The 24,795-nt window shown below is 34.8% G+C and overlaps 4 protein-coding genes across 7 annotated transcripts; 1 reads left to right on the forward strand and 3 right to left on the reverse strand.

Moving 5' to 3' along the window:
* Positions 1-824: 824 nt before the first annotated feature.
* LOC111016811 (uncharacterized) lies at positions 825-1,800 on the forward strand. Its single transcript, XM_022292331.2, has one exon. It carries the CDS (start codon positions 1,077-1,079, stop codon positions 1,569-1,571), a length of 495 nt encoding a protein of 164 aa, XP_022148023.1. The 5' UTR covers positions 825-1,076; the 3' UTR covers positions 1,572-1,800.
* A 676-nt stretch (positions 1,801-2,476) lies between these two features.
* Positions 2,477-3,507, reverse strand: LOC111016810 (microtubule-associated protein). The gene has a single exon (XM_022292330.2). The coding sequence runs from the start codon at positions 3,341-3,343 to the stop codon at positions 2,621-2,623; it is 723 nt and encodes a 240-aa protein (XP_022148022.1). The 5' UTR covers positions 3,344-3,507; the 3' UTR covers positions 2,477-2,620.
* Positions 3,508-4,537: 1,030 nt separating this feature from the next.
* On the reverse strand, positions 4,538-5,816 carry LOC111016704 (MLP-like protein 423). The gene is made up of 2 exons (XM_022292178.2): positions 5,372-5,816; positions 4,538-5,030 (listed from the first exon to the last, which is right to left on the reverse strand). Exons 1-2 carry the CDS (start codon positions 5,541-5,543, stop codon positions 4,747-4,749), a joined length of 456 nt encoding a protein of 151 aa, XP_022147870.1. The 5' UTR covers positions 5,544-5,816; the 3' UTR covers positions 4,538-4,746.
* A 138-nt stretch (positions 5,817-5,954) lies between these two features.
* Positions 5,955-24,406, reverse strand: TPC1 (two-pore channel 1). Of its 4 annotated transcripts, none has more exons than XM_022292176.2 (25): positions 24,258-24,406; positions 23,944-24,119; positions 22,696-22,839; positions 22,498-22,605; positions 21,712-21,807; positions 20,919-21,049; positions 19,610-19,670; positions 19,235-19,401; positions 18,775-18,880; positions 18,478-18,555; positions 17,258-17,319; positions 15,950-16,022; positions 15,309-15,374; positions 15,059-15,202; positions 14,582-14,639; positions 13,678-13,785; positions 13,488-13,551; positions 11,353-11,521; positions 10,856-10,920; positions 10,173-10,263; positions 8,119-8,205; positions 7,547-7,624; positions 7,143-7,180; positions 6,950-7,054; positions 5,955-6,442 (listed from the first exon to the last, which is right to left on the reverse strand). In XM_022292176.2, the coding sequence occupies exons 2-24, from the start codon at positions 24,082-24,084 to the stop codon at positions 6,967-6,969; spliced, it is 2,223 nt and encodes a 740-aa protein (XP_022147868.1). In that variant the 5' UTR covers positions 24,085-24,119; positions 24,258-24,406; the 3' UTR covers positions 5,955-6,442; positions 6,950-6,966. The 4 variants fall into 4 exon arrangements, with proteins under 4 accessions (XP_022147868.1, XP_087978676.1, XP_022147869.1 ...); XM_088122550.1 differs by having other exon boundaries at positions 23,944-24,107; positions 24,258-24,398; XM_022292177.2 differs by lacking the exon at positions 24,258-24,406 and having other exon boundaries at positions 5,955-6,363; positions 23,944-24,189.
* Positions 24,407-24,795: the final 389 nt, after the last annotated feature.

The following is a 24,795-nucleotide window of genomic DNA, read 5'->3' on the forward strand; positions in this document are numbered from 1 at the left end:
CTAATTAATTGAGTTCAATAATTATGGGTGAAAATTGAAACATCAACCTTTAGAATGGTAATAAGTGTCTTATCCCACTAAGATTTGCCTAAACTAATTAATTATTGAGGTGGCTTTGAATAGTTGTCATTTGTATGTATCAATACAATTAAATTAAATATAAAAATGGAAAAAAGATTGGGTTGAATTACAAGTTTAGGTAGTGAATCTTTTTATGTCTGTGTCTAACATGTCTATGAAATAACATGTCTCTAAAACTTTCATCTAAAATGTCTCAAGACTTTCAAATTTATGTCTAATAGTTCCTTAAGCTTTTAATAATGTATGTAATAGATTATTGACCCAATCGACATAAATTTAAAATTCAAAACCCATTAATTCTAAAAATATCGAACATATTAGTGACTTATTAGATACAAAATAAAAAATTCAATGATTTATAAGATATTTTTAAAGTCAAGAGACTCAATACACATTTATAAGTTTTTTCTTTCTTTCTTTGAAATAAATAAAGCATTAAAAATTGAGGAACCCATTTAGACATAGACATGAAACTCATAAATTAACCTTCTAATTTAACAAGTTAACATGAATAAAATTCCACAATTAAGATACATTGTTATCTTGTAGAAAGTTGGAAGTTAAATCTTTCGTCCGCAATTTATTATGAAAAAAAGAAAAAAAATATATAATTTAACCAAAAAAATATAATTAGTTTCATTTAGAGGAGGTGAAAGAAGGTCACAAAATTACAAAAGCTGAAAGTAGAGCCTAAAGCCAAACTGTCATTCGGGACAATCCCTTGGGTTCAGCTATTAAATTTCACCCACCAGTTCTTCTCTTGGCTCGTGTACTACACGTTCCAATCACAAAACCCATTGGAATGAACCCATTGGAAAGTTGGCGACACCGCAGCAGAAGGGAGCGTGGAGTTTGAGCTTCTTTACCTTCACCATCGCTAGCAAATGCATCTGCTTTTTCACCTTCTCGCTGCCCTTTAACACCGAAAGAGGAAGAAACGCAGAGCAGACTGCCCAGAAACACAGCTTACATATTTGGAAATCAAGCTGATTCCAATGGCAGACAACAAGGAAGAAGACCCAGAAACAGCCCCACCTCCATTTTACTCGCTGTTTATGAGAGTTATGAGCAAAAGAAGGACATGGGTATGTCTTTTTGTTCTGGTTTATGCCCTTATTTTGTCTTCTTCTTGGAATTTCCTCGCTTCCATACTCTCTTGGTACAAATCCCAAGTGGGGGTTTCTTCTGCTTCATTTGGGTGGCCTGCGATTTACGCATCTCTGCTTCTTGGGGCAGTTTTTGGGGTTCTTTCCATGGTGGCTGCTCTGGCGGTGATGGTTCCGGCCACGCTCGTCACTTGGATCACCATCGTCGTCTTGCTTTACTTCTTTGGGAAGCCGCGGAGGGCGCTGGTGGTGGAGGGGAGGAAGATCACCAGAGAGATTTTTGGGGTTGTGCTCAGGATTTTGTTGAAGGAAGGGAATGTGGTGGCTGCTGTTTGTGCTCTTCTGGGTTACTTTGCGCTCTTTAGGAAGACTAATGACAGTTAAAAAGTTGCTTAATTGCCTCACTTTTGATGGCTAATTTTGGTTGGGGGAGGATTGAGGAACAGTTTGGGGTTTTGGATCTAATGGGTATATCTGAAATTTCTGTGTAGCTGAAGCAATGTTATCTGGTGTTCTGGATTTGGGAAATTTGTTTCATAGGGGTTTTTCTGGTTTACCTCTTCCTTGTAACTGTAGGATTGTTGGGTTTATGTAGATTACCACTTGTTCTTCACTTTTTTGGCGTCAAGTTCATCTCCTCAAATGCTTCCCAACTGCAAATTTACACTTGTCTTTTTTGTAATGGATGGAATACAGGTAAATCTGAAACTAATTGGTTGGAAAGAGTGGTCTGAAATTGTGTTCTAATGAGCATCGCTGTACTGTTTGACTAGATCCAGGAGAATAGTGAGAGAATTCAATGAATTGTAAAAACTAGATATCATTGTATTTTCTGTCAAGGAACAAACTTTCCTGACTAAGAACAGTTAATTTGTTTTATAAAGCTAAGGAAATTGAGGCTAGAATGCTTGTAGTAACAGAGAGACATTCTGAAAGTGAGATCTTTGAGAAAACAGAATGGGTTTTGAAGATCTATCAGATGGTTTGGCGGCATTCTTTCAAACACCTTATGTGCAGTACCGTTGAGTTTCAGTTAGGGTTCTTTCTCCATGTTTACACTCAAAAGCAATGGACTTTTTTTATTTCCCTAAGATGCGAATAGAGGGTTTTGATTAGAACAAACATAGGCTGAAAAGGGGTTAAATCTTTGGGGTTATTTGGCTCTTCTTGTGAAGAAAAAATAATTGGGCAACCTACTGAAAATTTCTTCATCCAAGAGATGATTTGTGTTTTTACTGGTGTTCTTTTTTCATCTTGGATCGTACGCAGAGATTATTTAGACCTTCAAATTGCAGAATCCACATTCCATTTTCATATTTCCATAGCCAGACGAAGAATTCAACAATATTACAGAATTTGGCCACTTTTGAAAAGGAAAAAAAAGGTAAAAGAAAACCAGAAATTAATAGCCTACACCGTACTCCTTTACCAAATCAATTTGATCCACGCTTATTGGCCAATCTTGGAGAAGTTCTAGTCCGAGAGACAGAACCCGACTCCGATTTTCCGACATTCTTCCCCTTTCTTTCGCTGTTCATCTTCTTACCCTCGGTATCTGCTCCGTTAATTTCCTCGACGATCTTCATTACAGATTCACCGATCCCATCGACCGGTGAAATTCTGTCCCTCGAATATTTCAATTGATTCCTCTTACTCTCCGCAGCCACCCGATCGAAATCGTCTCCCAGCTTCTTCACCAACCTCCTCTTCACGACTCCGATCTCTTCCTTGTACTCGCCGCCATCATCATCCTCATCGTCAAACAAAGCAATTAATCGCCGTCTCTTCGTAGCAATCGGCGCCGGCGGTGGAGACACAGACTTCGACTTGCCCAACCGGCGAACCACGTCGGCTCCGGCATCCAGATCAGATCTCTTGGAAGCAGAGTCCTTCTCTGCTTTTTTCTTCTTCTTAGCAATCTTCTCACGCTCTACTCGGAGCTTGTCGATGTTGCCTTCGATTCGACCCTGAAGCCTCAAGCGATTGAAGCTGAGGCCGCCCATTGACCAGTGAGCCTCGTTCGCCCACAAGAGGAGCGGATCGAGAACCGGCGTCGGAGGATCGACACGCTCGTCGTTGAGCTTGACGTCGGTGTAGTAGCGGGGACGGGGAAGGCTGCTGCCGTAGAACTTGCCGGGGCCTAGGGCAACCACCATGGTAGAGAATTCGACGGAGAATTCAGGAAACGAAGAGAGAAACTTCCGAAGAATTGACCGGAAAATAGAGTTGGAATCCGATGGAAACTGATGATGAGCTTTTAGGGTTATATAGAGGGCGGAGATGAGGGAAGGAAATTGGCGGGAACTGTTCTCTTGGCGCCAATGTTGTGGCGCCAAAATTTGGAATCGGTTTTCTTTTGGTAACCCTAAATCCAATGATTTTTGTTCAAAGGCTTTAAATTTTATACGGACGCTGAGTTTGGATTTGAGAGATCACGTTCACGTTGTGAATGATGTGTCGATGAAGTAAAAATAGTGGTGGTAAATGTAAATTTAAAGAAACAAATGCACCACAAACTTTGGAGTGAACTTGTGAAAATGAAGAAAAATTATCTTATGTTTGATTGATGTTGAATATGGTTAATTGGTGATTTAAATAGAGTCGTTTAATGTAAATAAATTTACAATTGTCGGGGGAATAAAGGATTAATATATTCGATATGAACAAAAAAAAATGAAATTAAAAGAATATTGAATTTTTAGAATCTAGTACAATGTAAGCCATATGGTATCGATTTTGGATAATAAAATTTAGAAAAAATAAATTACAGCATAAACCACGTGACATCGATTTAATATACACATACGTTCTTTATGCTCATTTTCAATATTAACTTTTTTTTAATAGGTTAGATTTGCAATGTTATACAATCTATCTTCTCAAAAAGTAATACCATGATGTTGAAAGAATGGACATGCAATCGATTACGATAGCGGAAATTTCAAATAAATAGAAAATGATCCCTTTCCCTTTTTTCTAAAGGGGATATGAACTTTACACTAGAAATAGGAACAGGAGGATTTCTATTTTTAGAACAAATCACAAAATGCTGACAAAATCTGGAAGTCAAATAATATAGATGAATAAGGTTCTAAATCTTAAATAACAAATCATGTATGAAAATAAAACCAACATTTTGTGCAACAAATGAACAAGATTTAGGTGACCCATCAGCAACTTCTATTTCCTTTTTTTTTTCTTTTTTTTTTTTGGGCATATTTAGCTTTGAACAATGTCATTGCTGATGGAAACTACAATACTCTTTTACTGGTAGAAATGATATTTTATCTTGCAAATACTAATATATGTGAAAAATATAAAATAGCTTGGTTCAGAAAAGCCAACCCACATAAAATAACATGACATTCTTCTTGACTTCACCATTGGATTTACATACAATACATTAAATTCACAGATAACACTCAACTGAACTGACAACTCCAACTGGTTTTTCACAGGAGAGGAGACACAGAGAGTTCATACACTGCTCTATATATCCATTCATTCCTCTCCATTGTTATTTTCATACATAGAAATTCAAAAGGTGTTTTGAGTTTGGCTAGTAGCTGAGCTGAAACTTGTCAAAGCACTGGAGAAATTGCAAGGCAGCATCCCTTGCCTTCTCCGGCGGAGGAATTGTGGGAGTGAGTGGCTCGTATTCAGCTTTCCACTGCGCAACACACATTTCCTTCTCTTTGCCCTCCACTGGAGTGAATGTGAAGGTCACTTTGTAGGGATTGTACATCTTCCTCAGCTCTCCTCCCACCACGTCGTAGCTCACTGATCTACCTGTCTCCACCTTCTCTATCTTCTCCACTGATTCTTCCACGTAGCCTCTCACAGCTGCACGTGTCATCATCATAATCACAACACCTTTTTTTAACCCAATACGGAATGGACAATATACTTCCCCATGCACAAGAGAGAGACAACAAAGAACAGAGAAAAATGTCTCTTTTCTCTTCTCTGCATTCAGGGATTGTTCAACAAAGACTAAGAATTCAGGTACAGATTCATGGCAAAGACTGAGACTGTGGCTCTTACCTTTCGCTCACAACTGCCCCATTAGTCATGGACTCATGGGGTAGTGGTACAATAAGAAGATTACAGGTTTCTATAAGTACTAAGTAGGCAGGACAAGATATCGAAACAAGGAATTTTTAGAGTGAGAGAGAGAGAGATACCTGGGCCAAGCTTGAAAAGCCTGAGAGTACCAGGACCACCATCTCCGTGAACATATTCAGCTCGAGAAAGCAGCTCAGGATTGATTTTACTGACCACATCGTTGTCTCTGTACATCTGCCATGCTTTCTCTGCGGGCAGGTTCAGTAACACCTCTCCTTTCATGCTCCTCATTTCTCTCTCTCTTTCTCAGAGAGCATCTGGTTTCTGGTTTTCTGCTTACCTTTGCCCGGGGAGGGAATATAAATAAGGAAGCAGAACGTGGCAGATGCCTTCTTTCAGAATCAAGGAGGGAGTTCTCTTGATAAGAAACAAAAAACCACATAATTTGACTTCACAGATAAACATATAAATCTTTCTCTCTCTAGCTTCGACCCCCACGATCTGTCATCATCCATAAAAATTTTATATGAGGAAATATCTCCACTTTAGAAGTTATTCGTCGATTGGACCCCCTAGCACTCTATTAGAGGCGCCTGTAAATTCTTCAATTCAATCAATTACAGACCATATAATAAACAATAGTAATCCAACATGTGTGTGAATTTAAATAAAATGACCCATTACAAAAGTAGAGATGCTCGATTCCACAAACATCACATTATTTTATTACCAGCAAACGTCTCGTACCTTGTGAATGGAGTGGTAAACAATGGACTCCATAGTTTAAAAAATCAATATTGGCATATGCAAGAGACTACAGTTATCCAACAAAAATCAAACTACCAGAGTATATAGCTTAGTTCTCTCTTTTAAAGGAGGTCGAGTAAATCAAACTTTGGAAAGTCACCTAAATGTACTACACAATTCAGATAATACACAACATTAAGGTTCAATGCAGACAGCCCATCTTCAAAGTTTCCCCCTTCAAAAACTTTCCACTCCCATCAGGATTACAGCAACTATGATGTACAAGGACCATGTACATACGCTCTTTTTCTGGTTTATTTGGGATTCTCTCCATCACAGGAATGGACGAAACTGAAACTGGGATCTGGGAGTATTATACACGAGCAGGAAGAAAACGAACAAATATCAGAGCTTCATTTGATGAAAGATTCCTTATCTGCAGACTGTTTACACAGGCACACAAATATATGGTGAGTGTCTGCATGTGCTGGTTACCTAGGGAACATTTACAATTAAATAAGAGTTTTTTTGTTCTCATGGAGTAAGTTCGCATTCTTTGGTGCTATTGGTTCCTTAAGCGCAGTGATATTTTGTTTCTACTCTCCTTTTTTTTTTTTTTTTTGTCGTTGTTTGGGGGTTTTTGGAGTATCAGCATGTCGCTCCACATTTTTTTATTAACAACAATATTACCAAATGATCAAATCGGTTAGCATTTAGCAGCAGATAAAGATATATGGACAAAATGAAGTGTCCGGAGTGCGAGATCAAAAAAAGTATGAGAGATGGATTCTGGCAAATGAGTCTATATTCTTAACTCTCGTTATATATCTGGCAAATGGGCAAATGTAGTCAAAATATCAAACCAAAGGAAGGATATGCAGCTTTCAACTAATCAAGTTATTTGGAAATGAAGGTTGGCCCTTAACTGGAGAAAAAAATTAGCCACTAACCTGGAAAAGAAACAGGACTATGAGGATCCAGAATCCTTTTTATCCAATTCTGCACTCAACATATGATGGAGAAGAATGTCAACTTTGCGGCTCCGAGTTTTAGTGCTGAAACAAACCACAAAAGTTGGTCACGTCAACATTTGAAGACAACAGGAGAGGATGGATATATATTAAAACTAGTTAATTGTCGTACCCAACAAAACGTCGACGATCCTTTCTATTATCTCCATCCTGAACCACAGAAAAGATATAAATTCATTTGCACAGTTAGTCGGATTTACATATTGTTAACTAGTACTCAATTCTCAAGTCTATTACTCTCCTCGAAAGAAAGAATAGATAAAAATGAGGGAGAGAGAGGAGAGAGAGAAATTCAGTAAATCTTCTCCCCCAAAATTTATGACCGATTGCTAGAATAGAACTTCAGTAATATCAATCTGAAAAACAGCATACATCTCTAACTCCACATACCCTTTTTTGAAATCATTATAAGAGTTAATATAAATCATTAGTTCGCATGAGGTCTCCCTTTCTACTTTCAGTTGAAGTTCAAAATATGTCAATATCCATCTTTCTTAAGGATCAGAAGATACTGACCTGATCCTGTTCTTCGCCATTTTCTGAAGATTCAATATCCAATTCAGCAAAGAATGCTTCCAAGACAAAAGCTACCACCTGAATCATATCACAATATTATAAGTACTTTTAACTTCGCTACATGTTATGATATGCTTAGCATGCACTCAGCATAAAAGAACGGAGTTCCATTGACGAGTAACACTGGAAACTTATCTAATTAACTAACAATCATGTCACTCACCATTTACCAGTGAGTGCATTAAACCATTAAGTAATTACCAATTAAAAAAGGTTATTTTGAATTCTCTCATTAAAGAAAAAAGAAAAGAAAAGGTACGTGAACGCTCTATTTGTTTCAAGTTCAACATTAACATTCATTTCCAACAATATGATCTTGCTTGTTGGTTACAAAAGTATTGTGTCAACTAAAAGAAAACAATATAGCTTCTAATCTTAAAGGGGAAAAAGGCCTGGTGAAATCAGATTCAATTTATTTATTATGAAGCATTTCTCAGGACAAGAAGTCCATTTATTTGCAGCCACCACATCGACAAGGTAAAAGCATTGCATAAAACACTAAAGAAACTTACCAAATTCAAGAGCAGCAAAACGGTTATTAGGTAGAAACTGATAAAATAAACGAGGGTCCAAATGCTTCCTGTCAACTCCTTGTAGCTCTGGAAGATAAATTTATATTCAGCAACAAATTCCAGAAATGGTAAAGAAAAGTTTTAGGTATAAATCAGGGAAAATGAAAATAATGACTCGAAATACAGGGATCGGGCGTCCTGCGAAATCCAAACTCAGTTTATGAGGCTAGAGTACATATGAATACTACTTTGTATGCTGCATGGCTGTCTTACAAGCGTAAAGCAGCCATCTTAATCTTGTAGCCATAAAATAATACAGAAATCTTTAAAGCCAAAGAAAAGATGAAAAAGATAACGAATAATAGAATAAACAGGAATTTTAGACATCTGATTTCCCTGAAGTAAAAGTGTGATATTATAGTACCCTTCTCTCGTTTGAATTTGTGTTCCAAGAATAAGCTTAATTTCTTTTAGTTTTTATCCTTCATACTGAACCAAATACCAAAATCACTCATTATTCAATAGACACGTCAAGATATTTTTTTTTTTATAAGAAACCACTCTTTCATTCAGAAAAATGAAAAGATGAACAAGAAGGGCATACAAAAAAACAGCCCAAGAAGAGGACGCCCATTAAATAAAAGAGCTCCAATCCAAAAGAATAACACCTAACTGATAATTACAAAAGGCCTTAGAGACCGAACCCCGCAAAGAAGGATTAAACCGTACAAGGTCCCAAACAGTATCCACAGATTGCCCCTTAAAGACATTACTAAATATTAGTTCATTATATGACTCAATTTCAGAAAATAATTACTACGACAATAATATGGCATCCCTTGGGAAAAAGAATGAAGTAACACGTTCATAACAGGATGTGCCCCTGATTCATATTGCTTATAAAAGACCAAGGAGGAGTAGGGTTCAGAGTCCAAATTAAGAGAAATCCAAGGAACTCTATAGTTCTTAGATTGGATGAGTTAGTCGATGATTGGGGATTGGAGGGAGTGAATTAGCTGATGCAATCAAGATAGAATAAAAGGGGGGTGTAAGAGTGAAGAATATCCTAGATGAATTTCGTACATGAGAGTCAGAAGTCTTATGGAAACTCCTAGTTGTATTGTTTTCCTAGATCAATGAAATTCTTTTAGCCAAGACCTATCAAATACAGTTCATAATGTTCTCTTGAAGCTGCATGACATGATTTCTTGGTTTTACCAATGTTCACAACACCAAAACAGAGATGTCGATCAAACACTCTTTAAACAGGCTACAGAGTAACACTAAAATAGGAAAGTATCTGGACCATTTTAAAGATTTATTAACCCTCAAACATCTCAGGTACACCAATGATATTGAGCGACTAAATCTAACTTCAATGGACTGAATAAGCATGGCCAACTTGAGTCTTCCAACCCAATGGCTAGAACTTGCAACATCTGGTAACCATACACTGAAGATAAACAAATCGTTCCAACCTTTTAGCATCCAACGAAAAGGAAATTATTTCAACATTTTCACCTCCAAATCATATTTAAATAGCTCTCACATCCATTATCCCTTCAAACAAAAATTTCTACATCTTGCGACCAACTAACACATTTTTGTAATAGAACTTGTATACATGTAGCTTCCGTTAGGGACCATAGCTTGCTTGTGGGTGGGATTTGTTTTTGCCTAAAAAATTTGATAGCCATGCTAACTATTGCATATAACATATATCTAAAGAGAGGGTGTACGTAACACTTTTTTCTTTTTCTTTCTTTGTCTTTTTTTTTTTTTTGGTACTTCAGTTAGGGTGTGTTCTTTTGGATTGGAGCCCCTTTATTTAGGTGTATACATTTATCGGGCTTTTTTTTATGCTCATGTATACTTTTTCATTTCTCTGACAGCTTGGTTTCTTATGAAATGAAAAAGACAACATATATCTAAAGATTTCAACTTCATTTTTAGATGGCACATAACCATACCCCAGAAGGGAATAGATAGATATAATATCGCTTTATGTTTAAAGGAGTCGGAAATAATAAGAAAAATTATATAAAAGAAGGTACCTGCATCCATGCTTGCCAGTTTCCCATAACTAGTAAATTGAAGAGTGTCACCATCCCATTAGGATAGTCGTTGAAATTAAAAAGTAGGTAACTGATTCAGTGAAGGAAAGTTAAACAGAAAAAGCTTTACACAGGGACAATAAAGAAAACAGTTAAAAGAGTGTCTGCATTAACTTTCCAAAGACATACTCCTACAGGCTGCAGCCACAATGGATTCCTACTTAGAATGTGTTTGGATTAACTCCTTAAGTGATTTTGGAGGGCAAAAAAGTATTTTTATTGAATGTAGATTGTTTGGTAACAAATAAAAATAACTTTTGAAATAATCAAATTGATTTATAATCATTTTTTGAATCACTTTAAAAGTTCATTATCCAGAAAGTGATTTTAAAATGATTGATCAAAAATCATTTTATGGTAATTTAACGTTTGTAGAATCACTTTTAGATATAATACAATAAACTAAGGATTAAAATTACTTGTACGAAAATGTAACCAAACACACAACTATTTTAATTAAAGCTATTTTTATAAAAAGTGTTTTAAGAAAAACATTTTTTAAAAAGTGATTAAATTGGAAGGTATGTCAAACTCACTGTTAGAGGCCATAAAAAATCAGAATCTACTATCAAAGTACTCAGAAGTATTACCAGCCAACAACTCAAACAAACTTCCAAGGATACTCATTATCATCCAGATCAGTCTCATACAAAGTGGCATTTCCAGCATTAACAAGTCCTCCAAAGACCTAAAAATGAATGAGAGAAAAGAAAAGAGGATTTTATTGAAGACAAAGCAAAAGGATCCAAGGAGGAAAGATGTGCAACCACGTTAGACTATGATGACTAGAAACATGCACAGCAAGTAGTTACAAATCTAAAGAATTTGAATGACCAACCAACATATAAAAGATACAATTACAAGGAGATATTGAGAAGAAAACAAAACCCTTCCCGAGAATTAATTGTAAATAGTAAAAAATATGTTAATACAAATCTGAAAACATAATACAAAACTTAGGATTAAAGTTTATGGTCTGCAAAATTTACAAAGACCTAAATTAGTTTATATGTTACAGCAAGATGCAATTTAGAACATAAAGAAAAGCTAATAAAGATGTACCTCATCAGATTTATCATTATACTATTATAATTTATAGATCATATAGATCGACTCATACCTGCACACCAAGAGTGCAATAAAGACAGAGAACGCAGAAAATGGTTCCTAGATATGGCATCAAACTAGGGATGAGGGTTAAGAAGGTTGCAAGAAATGCTCGATATTGCTGGACATGCATTAAGAGCCTTATCAGACGTAACATTCTTGCTATCAGAAGGTAGCGAATCCTGTGTCAAAGAAGAGAAAGAAAATATAAATGTTCCTTTGTAATGAGATTAAATAAGAATTACATACTATAGATTAGAAGAAAAAGTATCAGGCTTGATTGTAATCAAGCTAAGTAAATGCAATGTAAAATTCAATGCTATCACTTCTATAATGTCAATCTCCGCAACTAAGGAAATTAAATATTAAGACCTCGTTTGATACACTTTGTTTTTGAATTTCTGTTTTTAAAAAACTTGTTTGATTTCTCATAATTCCCTCGATATATTTTTCACATTCCTTAAAAACACATTTAAATTCTTACAAAGTTCAAAAACATAAACTAAGTTTTTTGAAAACTACTTTTTTTAGTTGAAAGTTAAGCCTAGATTTTGAAGATGTTTTTAAAAGGTAGATAATAAAACAAAGAAACACATAAGTGGAAGTAGTATTAGTAAGCTTAGTTTTTAAAACGGAAAATAAAAAACGAAAAAAGTTATCAAACGAAGCCTAAATAACGAGACAGGATAGACATGTCACATGTGAAACCCATTGCTAACAACATGCCCTCTTATTAGTTTATACTTTACAGTCATTTGTAGAAACATTCTGCCTATAGTACAGAGTCTATGTTACCAATACAATGAAGGAGAATCTTAATTCATGTTAGATAGACAGGTATTAGTTGCTACGAATATACCTAGTTAATTCATACATACTTTATCATTTTCAAAAGAAGTCAACCTCAATAAACAGATCCCACCACTCTGCCCTCACACAAAACAAAAAACAAAGAAAGAGTGGGTCTAAAACTTGTTGCTAGAAATGTGGACTACATAATCAATAATACCAAGAATGAAATTTACAGTAAAACAATAATATAATTCTAGTTCAACCGTTTTCTTTGGTAAAAACTAAATATTCTTTTATTATGATCTTTTTTAATTATGATTTGTGGATGTTTGTACTAGCTGATATGCACCTCAACCAATCTTATAGAACAACCATTCAACCCTAATCATTTGGCATCAAAAAACTTGTAGAATATCTACTATCTAGGTGACCACCATAGTCAAACTCATTAACTTCAAAAATATTTGCATTTTACAATATGCACTTGTTTCACAAACCAACTCATGGTGTTTAAAATCTAAATATATTAATTTTATGAATTCTCGATATCAGTAGTTAAATCCATAATTCGATTGGGATCATCAATTTTGCTCCTAAAAGGAGTTTTTTTTCTCTCTCTTTAAAAAGTTGTAATTTTTCAATTATCCACAAAATGTTATCTCTTGTTATAAAATAGTTAAATCCATGAAAAGGTTAATGATCCGTGTACCCCAAATTAGGCATATCATTTAGAAATCTAAGACACCCTCCTCGCATTGCTATAAAGGAAACCCCTATCTCAATTCAAGGCTTACTGGAAAACACACGCAAACACAAGTCTCCCAAAAAATTTTAACCAACATATGGGTATGAATTTAGAATAGGAGTCCAAATCAAGGAATCAATCTATCATGTAGAGTTGGTCTATATACCATAAGGCCAAGTTTTAATCTTCCTATTGATTAAAAAGTTAGCCCAATACTGTAAGTTTCAAAATCGTCATCTTCATGAAGATTTAGTCCGGCTCTACCACTCAAGTACTTTGTAATTTTTTGACAAGGTTTATAATAAAATAAGTCCAAAACTCCCATCATGTTCAATCTCTCTCATCCACCTCCACCGATATCATTCAACTACTGAAATTGTAAACCAAAATACAGAACTTTTAGGTAACAACTTATAAGAGCATCATTCAAAAGCAAGGCAGGAAAATACAAGGGAAAGCCAATATCATTAACTCGATAGATATGTTCTCTACTCTAAAAAGAGTCACAATTTTTTTCACACATTCCATAAGGAAAAGGACCTTAAGAGACTATATTTATGGAAAAATAAACAATATTTTGGTCGAAGTAGAATGGACAAAATTATTCTTACCATTCTCCATTTGAAAGAAAAGTTAGCCCACTGGGTGCCACAAAAGTTAGAGTTTCTCCAATCACTGTCAAAATAAAAATAATACCAAAATTATTGATTATAAAATAATAATACACAATGAAAAACCAAGAATTTTAAACCCCCCACACACATGCAGGCTCACACACAGATGAAGGTTCATAGTACTTACCTATAATCCAGGTGATCAGGAAATCAAACTGATTTTGGCCATCTCTCCAATAATTAAAAAATCCAAAGGAATAGATTTTTAGAGCCATTTCAACTACATATAACCAACCTATTGGCAAAAAAGAAATAGATTGTCTTAAACAATATAAAAGATAACCATAGTAACAATCAATCACATAATTTATTCACATCGCATGTAATATTTATGGTGACAATAGAAAGGTAGGTAAACACCTGCAGATCAAACTACTCAGTAAAGAAGTTGCTCGCATAATGAACCGATATTTATAATAGACAACGTTACTATAATGCTGCAGAATGATGAACAACCATTGAGCATCCAGTGCTTAGCTACATAGCCCAGAGAGCATTTTAATGCATAGAATAATTCATTTCATCCAGAATATGTGATTTTTACCTTTCAATAACTAAATATTATCATTTTCTGAGAGAGTATGGAAATTATTAGTTCTCTTTTAATCATGTAATACTTCAATTTTGTTAATTGTTAGTTGTTGGCTGCACTGGATTAGAGTTTGTTAATTGTTAGTTGTTTGCTGGACCGGATTAGTTTGTTTGTTGGTTGCTTCGTTAGTAATTGACTGTTCCTTAGTGGGTTAGCATCCTATGTTATAGAGGATAGTATTTTGTATAATACTTTTGGATAATAAATAAAGATTTTGTTTAATTTTTCTTGGAGTTGATTCCCTTTAGATGATATGTCGCATTATTTTGTCCAATCTAGAAATGACACATGTACTTAAAAGCAAAATAACCATTATCAAATTTTCGAAAAGGTAGAAATAGAACAAGAATTTCGTACTTAATAATAAGAGACGTGCACATATTTGGAACCTATTATGTAACTATCTGGAGAATAATATATCTCCTTATCAAGACCTTACCAAATACAAACTCGAGTTCTTGCCATGCTTTCTGACCAACATTATTTTCAATATCGAGCTGCAACAAGAATAGCAGAAGTTACACATCTCATATGCTGCAGTGAATTTTTTTGAAGTAAAAAATAAATGTCAGATTAATAAATTGAACATGGCTGCTATTGATTCTCTCAAAATAATTTCAACAAACATCAAAACGGACAACTCAGGTCATCACTTAATAGACATAATTCAGAATCCGACAATTAATTGTGTAAGAAAAAAAAAAGCTAAAGCTGAAAAAGTTAATTTCTATAATTTAGACAATTTCTATAATTTAGACAAAATCTGTGGATCATAGTCTCCATGGTACAAGTGCAACGTAAATTACAAAAGATAATAAATACTATGTTTGCAAGATCAAATAATTTTCCATTCATTATAGATTGCCAAGAGAAGTTAATTACATAAATAAAATTATAATTTAAGCTTCAGCCTTACTGTTGTTTCAATAATAACAGCAACCAGGTTCAGTATGAGGATGAAGGATACAACATATCCAAATGTGGGGCTTCGCACAAATGTTTTCAACTTTTCTGATAAAGATGAATGGTAGATCCAGGGATACCCTTCAAACCAAGAAGGCTGCAATCATGATAGTTTCAGATAAGAAAAATAAGCCCTTCCTCATTCATTCTGTTCACTCCTGGGTAATTTATTAAAATTATAGGGTAAAACTATGAAGACTTACAATGTCCTCTTTCTGGAACTTCAAAGCTATAGCATTGCAGAGGTCATCAAACTCATTGATATTTATCTACATATGAGAAAGAAGTTCAAATAAAATTAAAGGACAGAAATAAAACATTCTTTTTAAATTCAAAATTATGCTCCTCTATGCATGACTGAAAATATAATCGTTCAGTATATTTTAATTGGGAGCCTTTTTGTAAGCTCCTTTTGGGCATAGGTTTCCTACATGTAGAATTAATTGTTCTCGGTGTAGTTCCACATCCTTTTTTTTTTAATAGCTGTTCTCCATTTGTACATAACCTTAATATTGGACCTTTCTTTTTCTTTCCTTTTTTTTTTCTATGGGAGCCTTTTTGTAAGCTCCTTTAAGAAATAGGTTTTTTGAATGTAACTTTTTACCATATGAGAAAAAGTTTTTGTTTCTTGTTAGAGAATTAAAATAATAAAGAAAAAAATTTTCATTCAAGGTCCGGTAGCAGTATATTTCACATATTCCGGTAACTAATATGCCTTAAAATTATAACTACCACCCTCATCTAATACGATCACTTACAAGGGTGTAGATGAACATAAGTTATGTTGAGAACGAAAATCAGAAAAATTATATACTTTTTAAACAAATCTAAGGAAGAAATGTACCTTAAAATCATGACTATCATCCAGCTCATCAAATATTAACTCATAATCATCCCTTGATATTTTTGGCAAAGTTCTGTGCATAAACATAACAATCTTGATAATGTAAGACCAGTCAACAAACAATAGAAAAAACTAAGATGTCTTCAATAACAGAACAAATTATAAACTGAAGTTTTCATTCTTTCCAGCGACAGTTCCTATGAGGGAATTGTCGAGGAAGTAAAGTAGTGGTTTCAGCATCACCTTCCTTCCTAGCTCCTCAATTCTAGCTCAGCATTGTTTTCTTCAACGACTTATTTTTAAAAAATTAATAAATCAAATAGAAGCCAGCATCATGAACTTTTAAGAATATTCTCTCTCATGGTAAGAGAACAGTATATAAGAAAACATGTTGACATGGTGTCTCATTTCAAATTCAGAAAAATTCAAATACTAGAAGAACATAAAACAGAAACTACGAATAAAAGCTTGAGGCGAAAGTGTCCCTTTGGGAACATATGAAAAACTAAAGGCACACAGAAAAGGTTATTTTCATGTGCACCACATTCTTAAATGCATTTAAATTAGAAATATGTAAAATAAAGAAATAGCTGATGACATGGGCTCGTTCTTATCCAAGAAAGTCTGGCAAAGGAAATCATTGAGGATGTAGACAAGAACACGCTAGTGAGACTGTCAAAGGAAGAACACAGAAAGAAAAACGGGAGTTCCAATCCTAGATATAAGAATGCCGTGGGCCATATATTAGGTCTTCAAAAGCCAAAATATAACTTCAATTTATTTCCCGAAGTGGCATTTTCTTCTAATTACATGGAAGATGGTGAAGGCACCGACCAATTGAAAGGGAAAAAATCATAAGAATCCTTGTATTCTTCTTGTGCAATGCAGTGACACCTGAGAAGAATTCAAGCAATCACATACATGCACCTGCAACTTATCTTCCTAACTGGATGGGTCATTTTGACTCATGAACATGTAAAAGATAAAACTCTGTAATGTATGCCTTTTTATTTACTGTCTACTTCCACGCTTTATCTGCAAGAATAAGATGTTACCCACCAGTTCTCATCACGTAAGATTTTGAAATGTGATCATAAGAAGCAAGAATAACAATTGCAGCAGGAATTAGATCAGAAGAAGAAAACAAAAACCAACAGAAAGAATTATAAGCTTTGTAGATACATTGGACACCACTGTGAAGGATCGTTAGTTTTTCAACAGGCACCTTTGTTACTATTCCTGACTTCCATGTAACAAATTTAAAACTAACAAGATAAACCTACAGAGAGGTAGAGAAGGAAGAAAAACCTGTATCTGTTAAGTTCTTCAAGAAGTGTAAGGCACTGGTCTTTATTGATATACCCCACGTTCTGTAAAGGCATGAGAAGGTAATCAACATGCAGTAGATTTTCCTGACCATGAACTTTTAAAGAAAACACAACATCGTAAACTAACGAAGACCATATTTACCACGTTAGTATAGTCAAGAAATAATTAGAAGAGGGACAGAGACTATAACTAAAAGTCCAAGTATGAAATATTTTAATAAGCAGAATTATGACACTGAGGACATCAACTTCTCAGCACAACCTTTATACACAAACAAGCAATGTTGAATGACCACGTACAAGAATTTTTATAGACCAACAATAGATGCAATCTCCAATATACCAAGTGTTTTGAAAGTAGAGATGTGGAAGGGGAGCGGATGCAAGTAAGATCCAATTAGTCAAATTCTTAGTGGCATTTTTACAGATTACAGATATAAGGGTAATGATGATCTACACAGCACAGAGAAAAATGAAAAACAAATAGCAACACAGCATCAAAGAGGATTTTTTACTAAGTCCTCCATTCTCTAATCTAAAGTCACACTACCTAACTAAGTTAGACATCATGATACCAGTCCACTTCAAAAATGAACTTTATGAGCTTAGATGTTATCAAATAATCACAATCTTTTCAGATTAACTCAAATAGGTACTTAGGAAGCCCGTACAGTTCCATTTACATATCATAAAAGGGATATATTACTATTTTCTTCCAACAACGGGAATTAGTTATCTCCATACAGATCTACCTTCTGTAAAATTATCTACCGAGTTTTCTCACCTGAATTTAATTTTATTATTAGATGCCCAATGAAAAAGAATAAGAAGCACTGTTCATATCTAACTTTGGATAATAATAGCTATGTTCACTTGCTCAGAACTAATGCTATCATTTTGCAGCCATTTATCTGTAGTTACAAGCCCCATGTATCTCAATCCATCTTATTATTAGAATAAAAGGAGAGAAAAAAAAACCCCACTGATCTCAACACAAATTTATATATCTGATAGAAAGTTCATTAAGAGAAAAGTTTCAAGATAAAAACAAATGTCTAGTACACAAACAAGAAAACAAGAATCAACCAGAAAGATAAAAACTGAACAACTGGAACAAGCAAATAGAAATAGAATCTACAAGCCACCCAATTAAACCTTCAAAAAGACCCGAGCAAGATGGTAAGTGAAAACCATACTTACATTAATATCCATAAGATTAAATGCTTTGGCCAATGTACTTTTCCTCGAGCGATCCATCTCAGAAATTTGTTTAGCAAGCTAAGTCAAAAAATAAAAAAGTGAGCTTTCGGATCCTTATCAAGAATAAGGAAGAAAGCAAATAAATGCTTGTTGATGAACAATGGATGAAGCATTTTAAAAAAAAATGGGAACTATGGACGAAGCAATAAACAGGCAGACAAAACTGAAAAGTAATGCCACCTGAAGCCATAGATTACTATGTGCACTGGTGGAAGTGCATGATGCAGTAGCATTTACCTGACTTTTAAAGCTATCGTACACAACAGCAAGAATTAAGTTTGTAACGAAGTAAACTCCCAACAGCACGTAAAGAACAAAAAACAGGCAATACCAACGCGATGCCCTGTAAAGGACAATATAAGTCAATGTAATGTTAACTTTTGAATGTTGGAGAAACGTCTTTTAACATTTTTGTCCACATTCTTCAATTAATAATTTCAAGAATGTCATCAATATAATTCTTTTACATTTGATTGATCAATTAATAACAATGATACTTCATGCCACATAATTAATAAATAAATCATGTAACCTCCAGGGTAACATTTAACATCTCAAGGTCATGAATTCTATCAAAATCAAGTGATTTTTTACTCTAGAAATATGGTAAACTTGTGGTCTTGTGCTATGTTATGGATGAAATTGAATGCTCAAAAGCGACGAACAGTATTTTGATCATTCTAAATCACCCACTTACTTGTAGGCAGGTATCCAAACATCTGGACTGTTGGATGTGGTGAACAGAATAAACATTTGATATAATGTGGTTCCAAAAGAAGTAAATACTATTTTTCCTTGCTGTGTATCCTCAAAAATAACATACGCCAACCAGCTGGAAAACAGAAGAAACAAAAACCCTAGAGCCTGCAATTAAGAAAAGCAAGAGAAGTGGCAATATAGTAAGAGTTGTAAATTGCTATAATAATAACATAAATACAATAATGTAGTCTTAGACTCATAGTTTATCAACTTTTTGAGTAAAGGAGGAAGTTTTGATGTCATGTAGGTGTATTATAAATTCTACCGCAACAAAATATGAACTCTAAGAGAGATGCAAAAATTATGCACGAACCAAGACATTCAAGTATGTGCCAAGCATCCCGGCCAGGATGATGATGCTCTCCCGTAGATGCCTAAGAACCAAATGAAATGATTAAATTTGTTGTAGTGGTTCAAAAGTAAAGAACTATATCGTAAATAGGATGGACACCCACCAACAAGAAACAACTATCAGATATAGAGGGAAGAGATAAGTCCATATCAGAATAGATATTGCATTTACTTTTTCATAAGCAATTGATAAAGCTAGAATATTAGGCTACTGAACATCAAATCTTAACCTTTGGCCACTAATACATATCCTCAAGCGTACTTTCTTGAATCAGTAGAATGAGAGAGTATTGTTGATGGTTGTTTTCTTTATTTATGTCTTTTTCTTATTCTTTTTCTTTTTGTGTGTGTCCGTGTTTTCGGGTTGGGTGGGAGTCCATTACCCTTCTGTGGTATTCTTTGATTAAGCACTCCAAGTATCAGAACAGGTTAAAACATACATTTCTAATATCAAGAGACCCATTAACGAAAAAACATTGATGTTACACAGAAATTTTATCTTCAAATGAAATGTAGGAAGCTCCCTTCTCTGAAATTTCCTAAATGTATTCATACCGTAAAATGCTTACTTACTCCTAGGATGATTACCTGCCAATTAATATGAAGTATAAACTAACTAGTCCATGTTAACATGCCAAACGGGCTGGAATTGGGCGATCAGTAACAATCTTGGCCAACTCAGGTAATATGTTTTGGTTGCAGCCAAAGCTTAACAATGGCACTTAGTAGGTTCATGCATAATGCATTATATGAAGTGCTAGTGCAGGTGAGCATGTAGGATGACAAACAAATGATAAGGCATGATTTCCATATGTTGCTGTGCAATTTTGTTCTAAATTTTTTAAAAAAATAAAAAAAATTATGGAAATCTGAGTTATTGTTTCCCACTATACATCAAAAGTGAGTAATAGTAATCCAGCTAGTCTCAGTCAATTACTTATCCCATGACAAGTGTTGACTGAAATACATCGGTATAAATCATGGTATGGTGGAAGAAGTTAAAGTCTTTTGAAAGCGCTTCCTCACTTCCCCACTCTCCCACCTCCCCAGTTTCCTATGTTAGTTTGAGGCATGGAGGTAATAAAATTAGCACTTCAAACAATCATTTGCCAGAAAGCAGTATAAACTTGTTTCCAGAAATTAAATTACTAGCTTATACGAGAGTATATGAAATACCTTCCTTTGGATTAGATGCTACAAATATCTTTAAGGAACACGATGTGGTTCACATAAAAAATGACAAGTGAAATAAGAGTCCTGTTAAGAAATACCTAATATTCATGATGAAAAAGACAACTCGAATATATGGTGCAACTCTGAATGGAAGATAATCAAAGGCCACCGGGGACAAATATAGAGTATAAATGAGTAAATCGGCAACCAAAATTATTGTGCAAATGACCTGAAAAACAAAGACTTAGAATTAATTTATTAAAAATCACAACATCTGGTCACCGAAACCCCATGGGGGTATTAGCAATTTCATAAGGAAGAGATTCCAATTATTAGTAATTTAGTACGCTGACTTGCTCGTTCAAAAGAATTTATAAAACTACCTATAACCGAGGGCAAGAGAAATATATAGCCATGATTATAATAATAAGATGAAGCGCACTATAAACCAAATGTGTGAGTGATGAGATAAGAAAATATCATAACCCACCATTTTACCATTACGGCAATGTGACTATGATTGTAATGTTCAACCCTATCTAAATATTTCAGCGAAGGCAGTAAATATTTACATTTCTACTCAAGCTTTTTAGTCTCTTAAAAACTATTTAAATAGTTTAGTGAAGGCAACAAAATGTTAACATTTCTGCTAAAAGACATCTGTCCATGCGCTATTGCAAAGTTCAAGTTCTCGTATGGATTATTTCCATTTAAGAAGAAAATTATTTATATATGGACTTTTGACATTAAGGGCGTAAGGGAGTTGCCGTTATGGACATATTACTCGAAACACTAAAAAATTAAAGTTCTACAACTACCAAGTATAGAGCCGTCAAGTCCATTTGTAATGCCAATTGATACCTACCAAACAAAAGAGACACTGGAAAGTACCTTCAACTTGTTCAAGGGATTTTTCCAATAAAGCTGGAGACCTTCATACGAAATCGGGAAAAATGTGTGTATCATGAGTACTATGAGAGTCACAACCTGCATTTAGAAAGTAGAAACTCAATAAAACAGACAATGACCAAAGTGGAAACTGGGAGCTTAAGTAGACTGAAAAACTTCCCAAGATTGTTTCTCCATGCATAGTGATTCTTAGAAATATGGATAAACTGGAAAATTAATATCCCTTGCACATGGAACCATTTATGACTGTCATTTAAGCAAACCAAGAAAACTCATTTCCATCAATTAAAACATAAAACTTAATTAAAAAATATACACCTAACTGCTTTTTACATGTAGTGAGATTTAATATCACAGTCACTTATATCTAAGGTTATCTAAAAACATTGCACTTTCAATGAGTGAGATTCTGCAACAGTTGAATTTTACATTAAAGCATTTGGTTAAAGTGCTAAGTATACAGCATCTACAAGCAGCATTTTCCTGCAAATTTCTATATTTGTGAATATATCAAACACCTCATCCTCCTCCAATATAATAATTCAGTTTTCTCTACCATGCCTATGTTTATAAGCGTTCATAGGTATAATTTATAGTGCAAATTGCAAGGACATGTATGCATTGAAACTGCTGTGAGGATGCAGTAACATAATTGTACCACATAATATATCCTGACAAAACCTTGACATGAGCAAGTCCAAGTTGGTTGGAGTAACGGTAAAAAGATAAAATAATAATAATAAAGGAATGTATTTAGGTTGTTCTTACCTCAAATATAAGAGATTCGGCAGCTGTTAAGTACGGCAACTGCCCAAGAAAGAAATACTCCCTATCATTACAAGAATGAGTCTTGTATTTGGAGCACCATAAGGGTTTCTGCATATGGTTATGTATATACAAAAATTAATAAAATATTCTTTTACAACTAAAAACAAAAAGATTTAAAAAAAAAATGGAAGAACAAACCTCCAAGAAATTTATGACAACCAGCGCAAAGAAATTTAAGGACCAAATAAGATCAAATTTAATAAAAATGAAGTAGAGCCTTGCTGCATTCTGAAAGTTTGACTGATCAAGGATTTTCTCAGGTATACCAACACCATCTTCAGCCTGCAAAATTAATTCTCCATCAGCAATGACAAAAATGTTTCATTGGTCAAAGGTTCAGAGTAAAACTATATGCCTTTCTCCATAACCTCCATGAGAGAATCCTTGTTTCATAGACCAAGTTAGTGGTTATCACCAACCTTGAGCTTAATTAATACATATTTTACTCAAACTTGTACCATTTCTCGCCATAAGAACATGCCTATTGAAGAGAGATGAGAACAGACACTAACGTGAAAAAAAACAGAGTCAAAGAAACAGAGTGGAGGTAGGGGACCACATTTTGGAGAAACTTCCATTTTTCTGTTTCTATTCTAGCATTTATCAGTCCTCGAGCAGATATTAAAAATTTATTTAGTTAAAGGAATTCGTTTCTCAATAATAGAGCATATGTAGCCAAAAGCACAAGATCTATTTCGAAGCAATCCAAGCATGTTTAACAGGAAAAATAAGTTGAATGTATCCTCAGCTAAATTAATGAGATGTAAAGACGCCAACTAGAAACCATGCTGAGTTTTAAAAATATAGAAAAGTCAAATCACTGATTTCGTAAAAAAAAAGTTGATAATGGGAATTTGGAAATAGGACTGGAGAGAGATAGAGGGAGAACTTTTTTTTCTCTTACTTTTGAGTTCAAGCGACATGGGGTGGAAATTCGACTTTTTAGGAGAGATTTATATGTTTGAACTGTGGTCAGATTGAATTTAATATACGAGCTAAAAGTAGAGTAGAAGTAGAATACAGTAACTCGACTCAGCAACAGGAAAACTAATCTTGAATGCAAAACTACAACCATTTCCATGACAATCCCACCGCCAAACCACTCCAGTCCAAAATCATAACGAAAATTGCTTTGAACTAACTTCCGGGTCCCTGAGTCAAAATTCGCATTCGCAAATTCATAATCCGAAGAAAGAAACATAAGATTCGGATTCCGGAGACCAAATTCCATTAAGAGAATCAAAACAGATCCCAACCCACCATACTTCAGAGACACAACTATACTGTAAAGCAACCAAACAAGGATCACATTCTTCACTCATTTCCAGCACCGGTGAAAAGAAAAAAAGACGCGGGCGAAAAGAAAATGCAGCAAAAGGGTCTAACCAGATCCACGAGAGCAGCTGCTCTTTGATATGCAGAGCCATAAGCGATGGCGTCGGAACGGCGCCTGAATCTCAAATGGTGAATCTGACGCCGAGAGCTGGAGCTACTGCTACTTTCTCCACCCAGCAGAGACTCCTCCATCTCCTTCCCGTCCCGTGTGTACACTTCACAACAGACTGAATTCTCACACAGACGAAAATAGAAAGGAAGTTGATGCGAAATCAATTGGCAATTGACATGAAATATTATATTAACACACAAAAAAAAATTGTACGACTGAATTAGTGTAGTGGGCGTTGAATTCTGGAATTTACAGGAGTGCCATCAATCCCAGAACGATGGTGACATGGCAGAGACAGGTGGCCGCCACGTGTAACTGGAAAACGATGTAGATATTTTCCTCAAATGGTTGAATGAGAAATTCTTATCGGATTCATTATCCATTCCGTAGCTCCCAGAAAGATGGACCGTTCCAAATGCATGCTTTTTCAGTTTATAAGATAAGGAAGCTGATAAACGCTAAGGAAAATAATGCACTGAAATTATACACTGATATTGGGACCGGTAGCGACGCAGAAGACGGGGACAGTTCAACTACTAGTTTGTCTGAAATTTATTGTTAATTGAATTACAGCAATCCACTGCACTGCACGTTTCTAGAAATGGAGTTTCTTTCTTTGACTCCTAGCAAGGGGCCCCCCATCCAGATCCATGGGGTGTCGGCACGAATCTATCGGGTGCGGATTCGGGTATGCAAAAAGTAGAAAAGTAGCAGTAAAACTTGAATGATACAAGTGAACATTAAGAGAGAATCAATCATATGGAAAGATTTGAAACTGAGAGTAGAAGAAG

The sequence above is a fragment of the Momordica charantia genome (genome assembly GCF_013281855.1).
Source record: "Momordica charantia cultivar OHB3-1 chromosome 4 unlocalized genomic scaffold, Mcharantia_2.0 BLBB01000004.1, whole genome shotgun sequence".
NCBI lineage: Eukaryota > Viridiplantae > Streptophyta > Magnoliopsida > Cucurbitales > Cucurbitaceae > Momordica > Momordica charantia.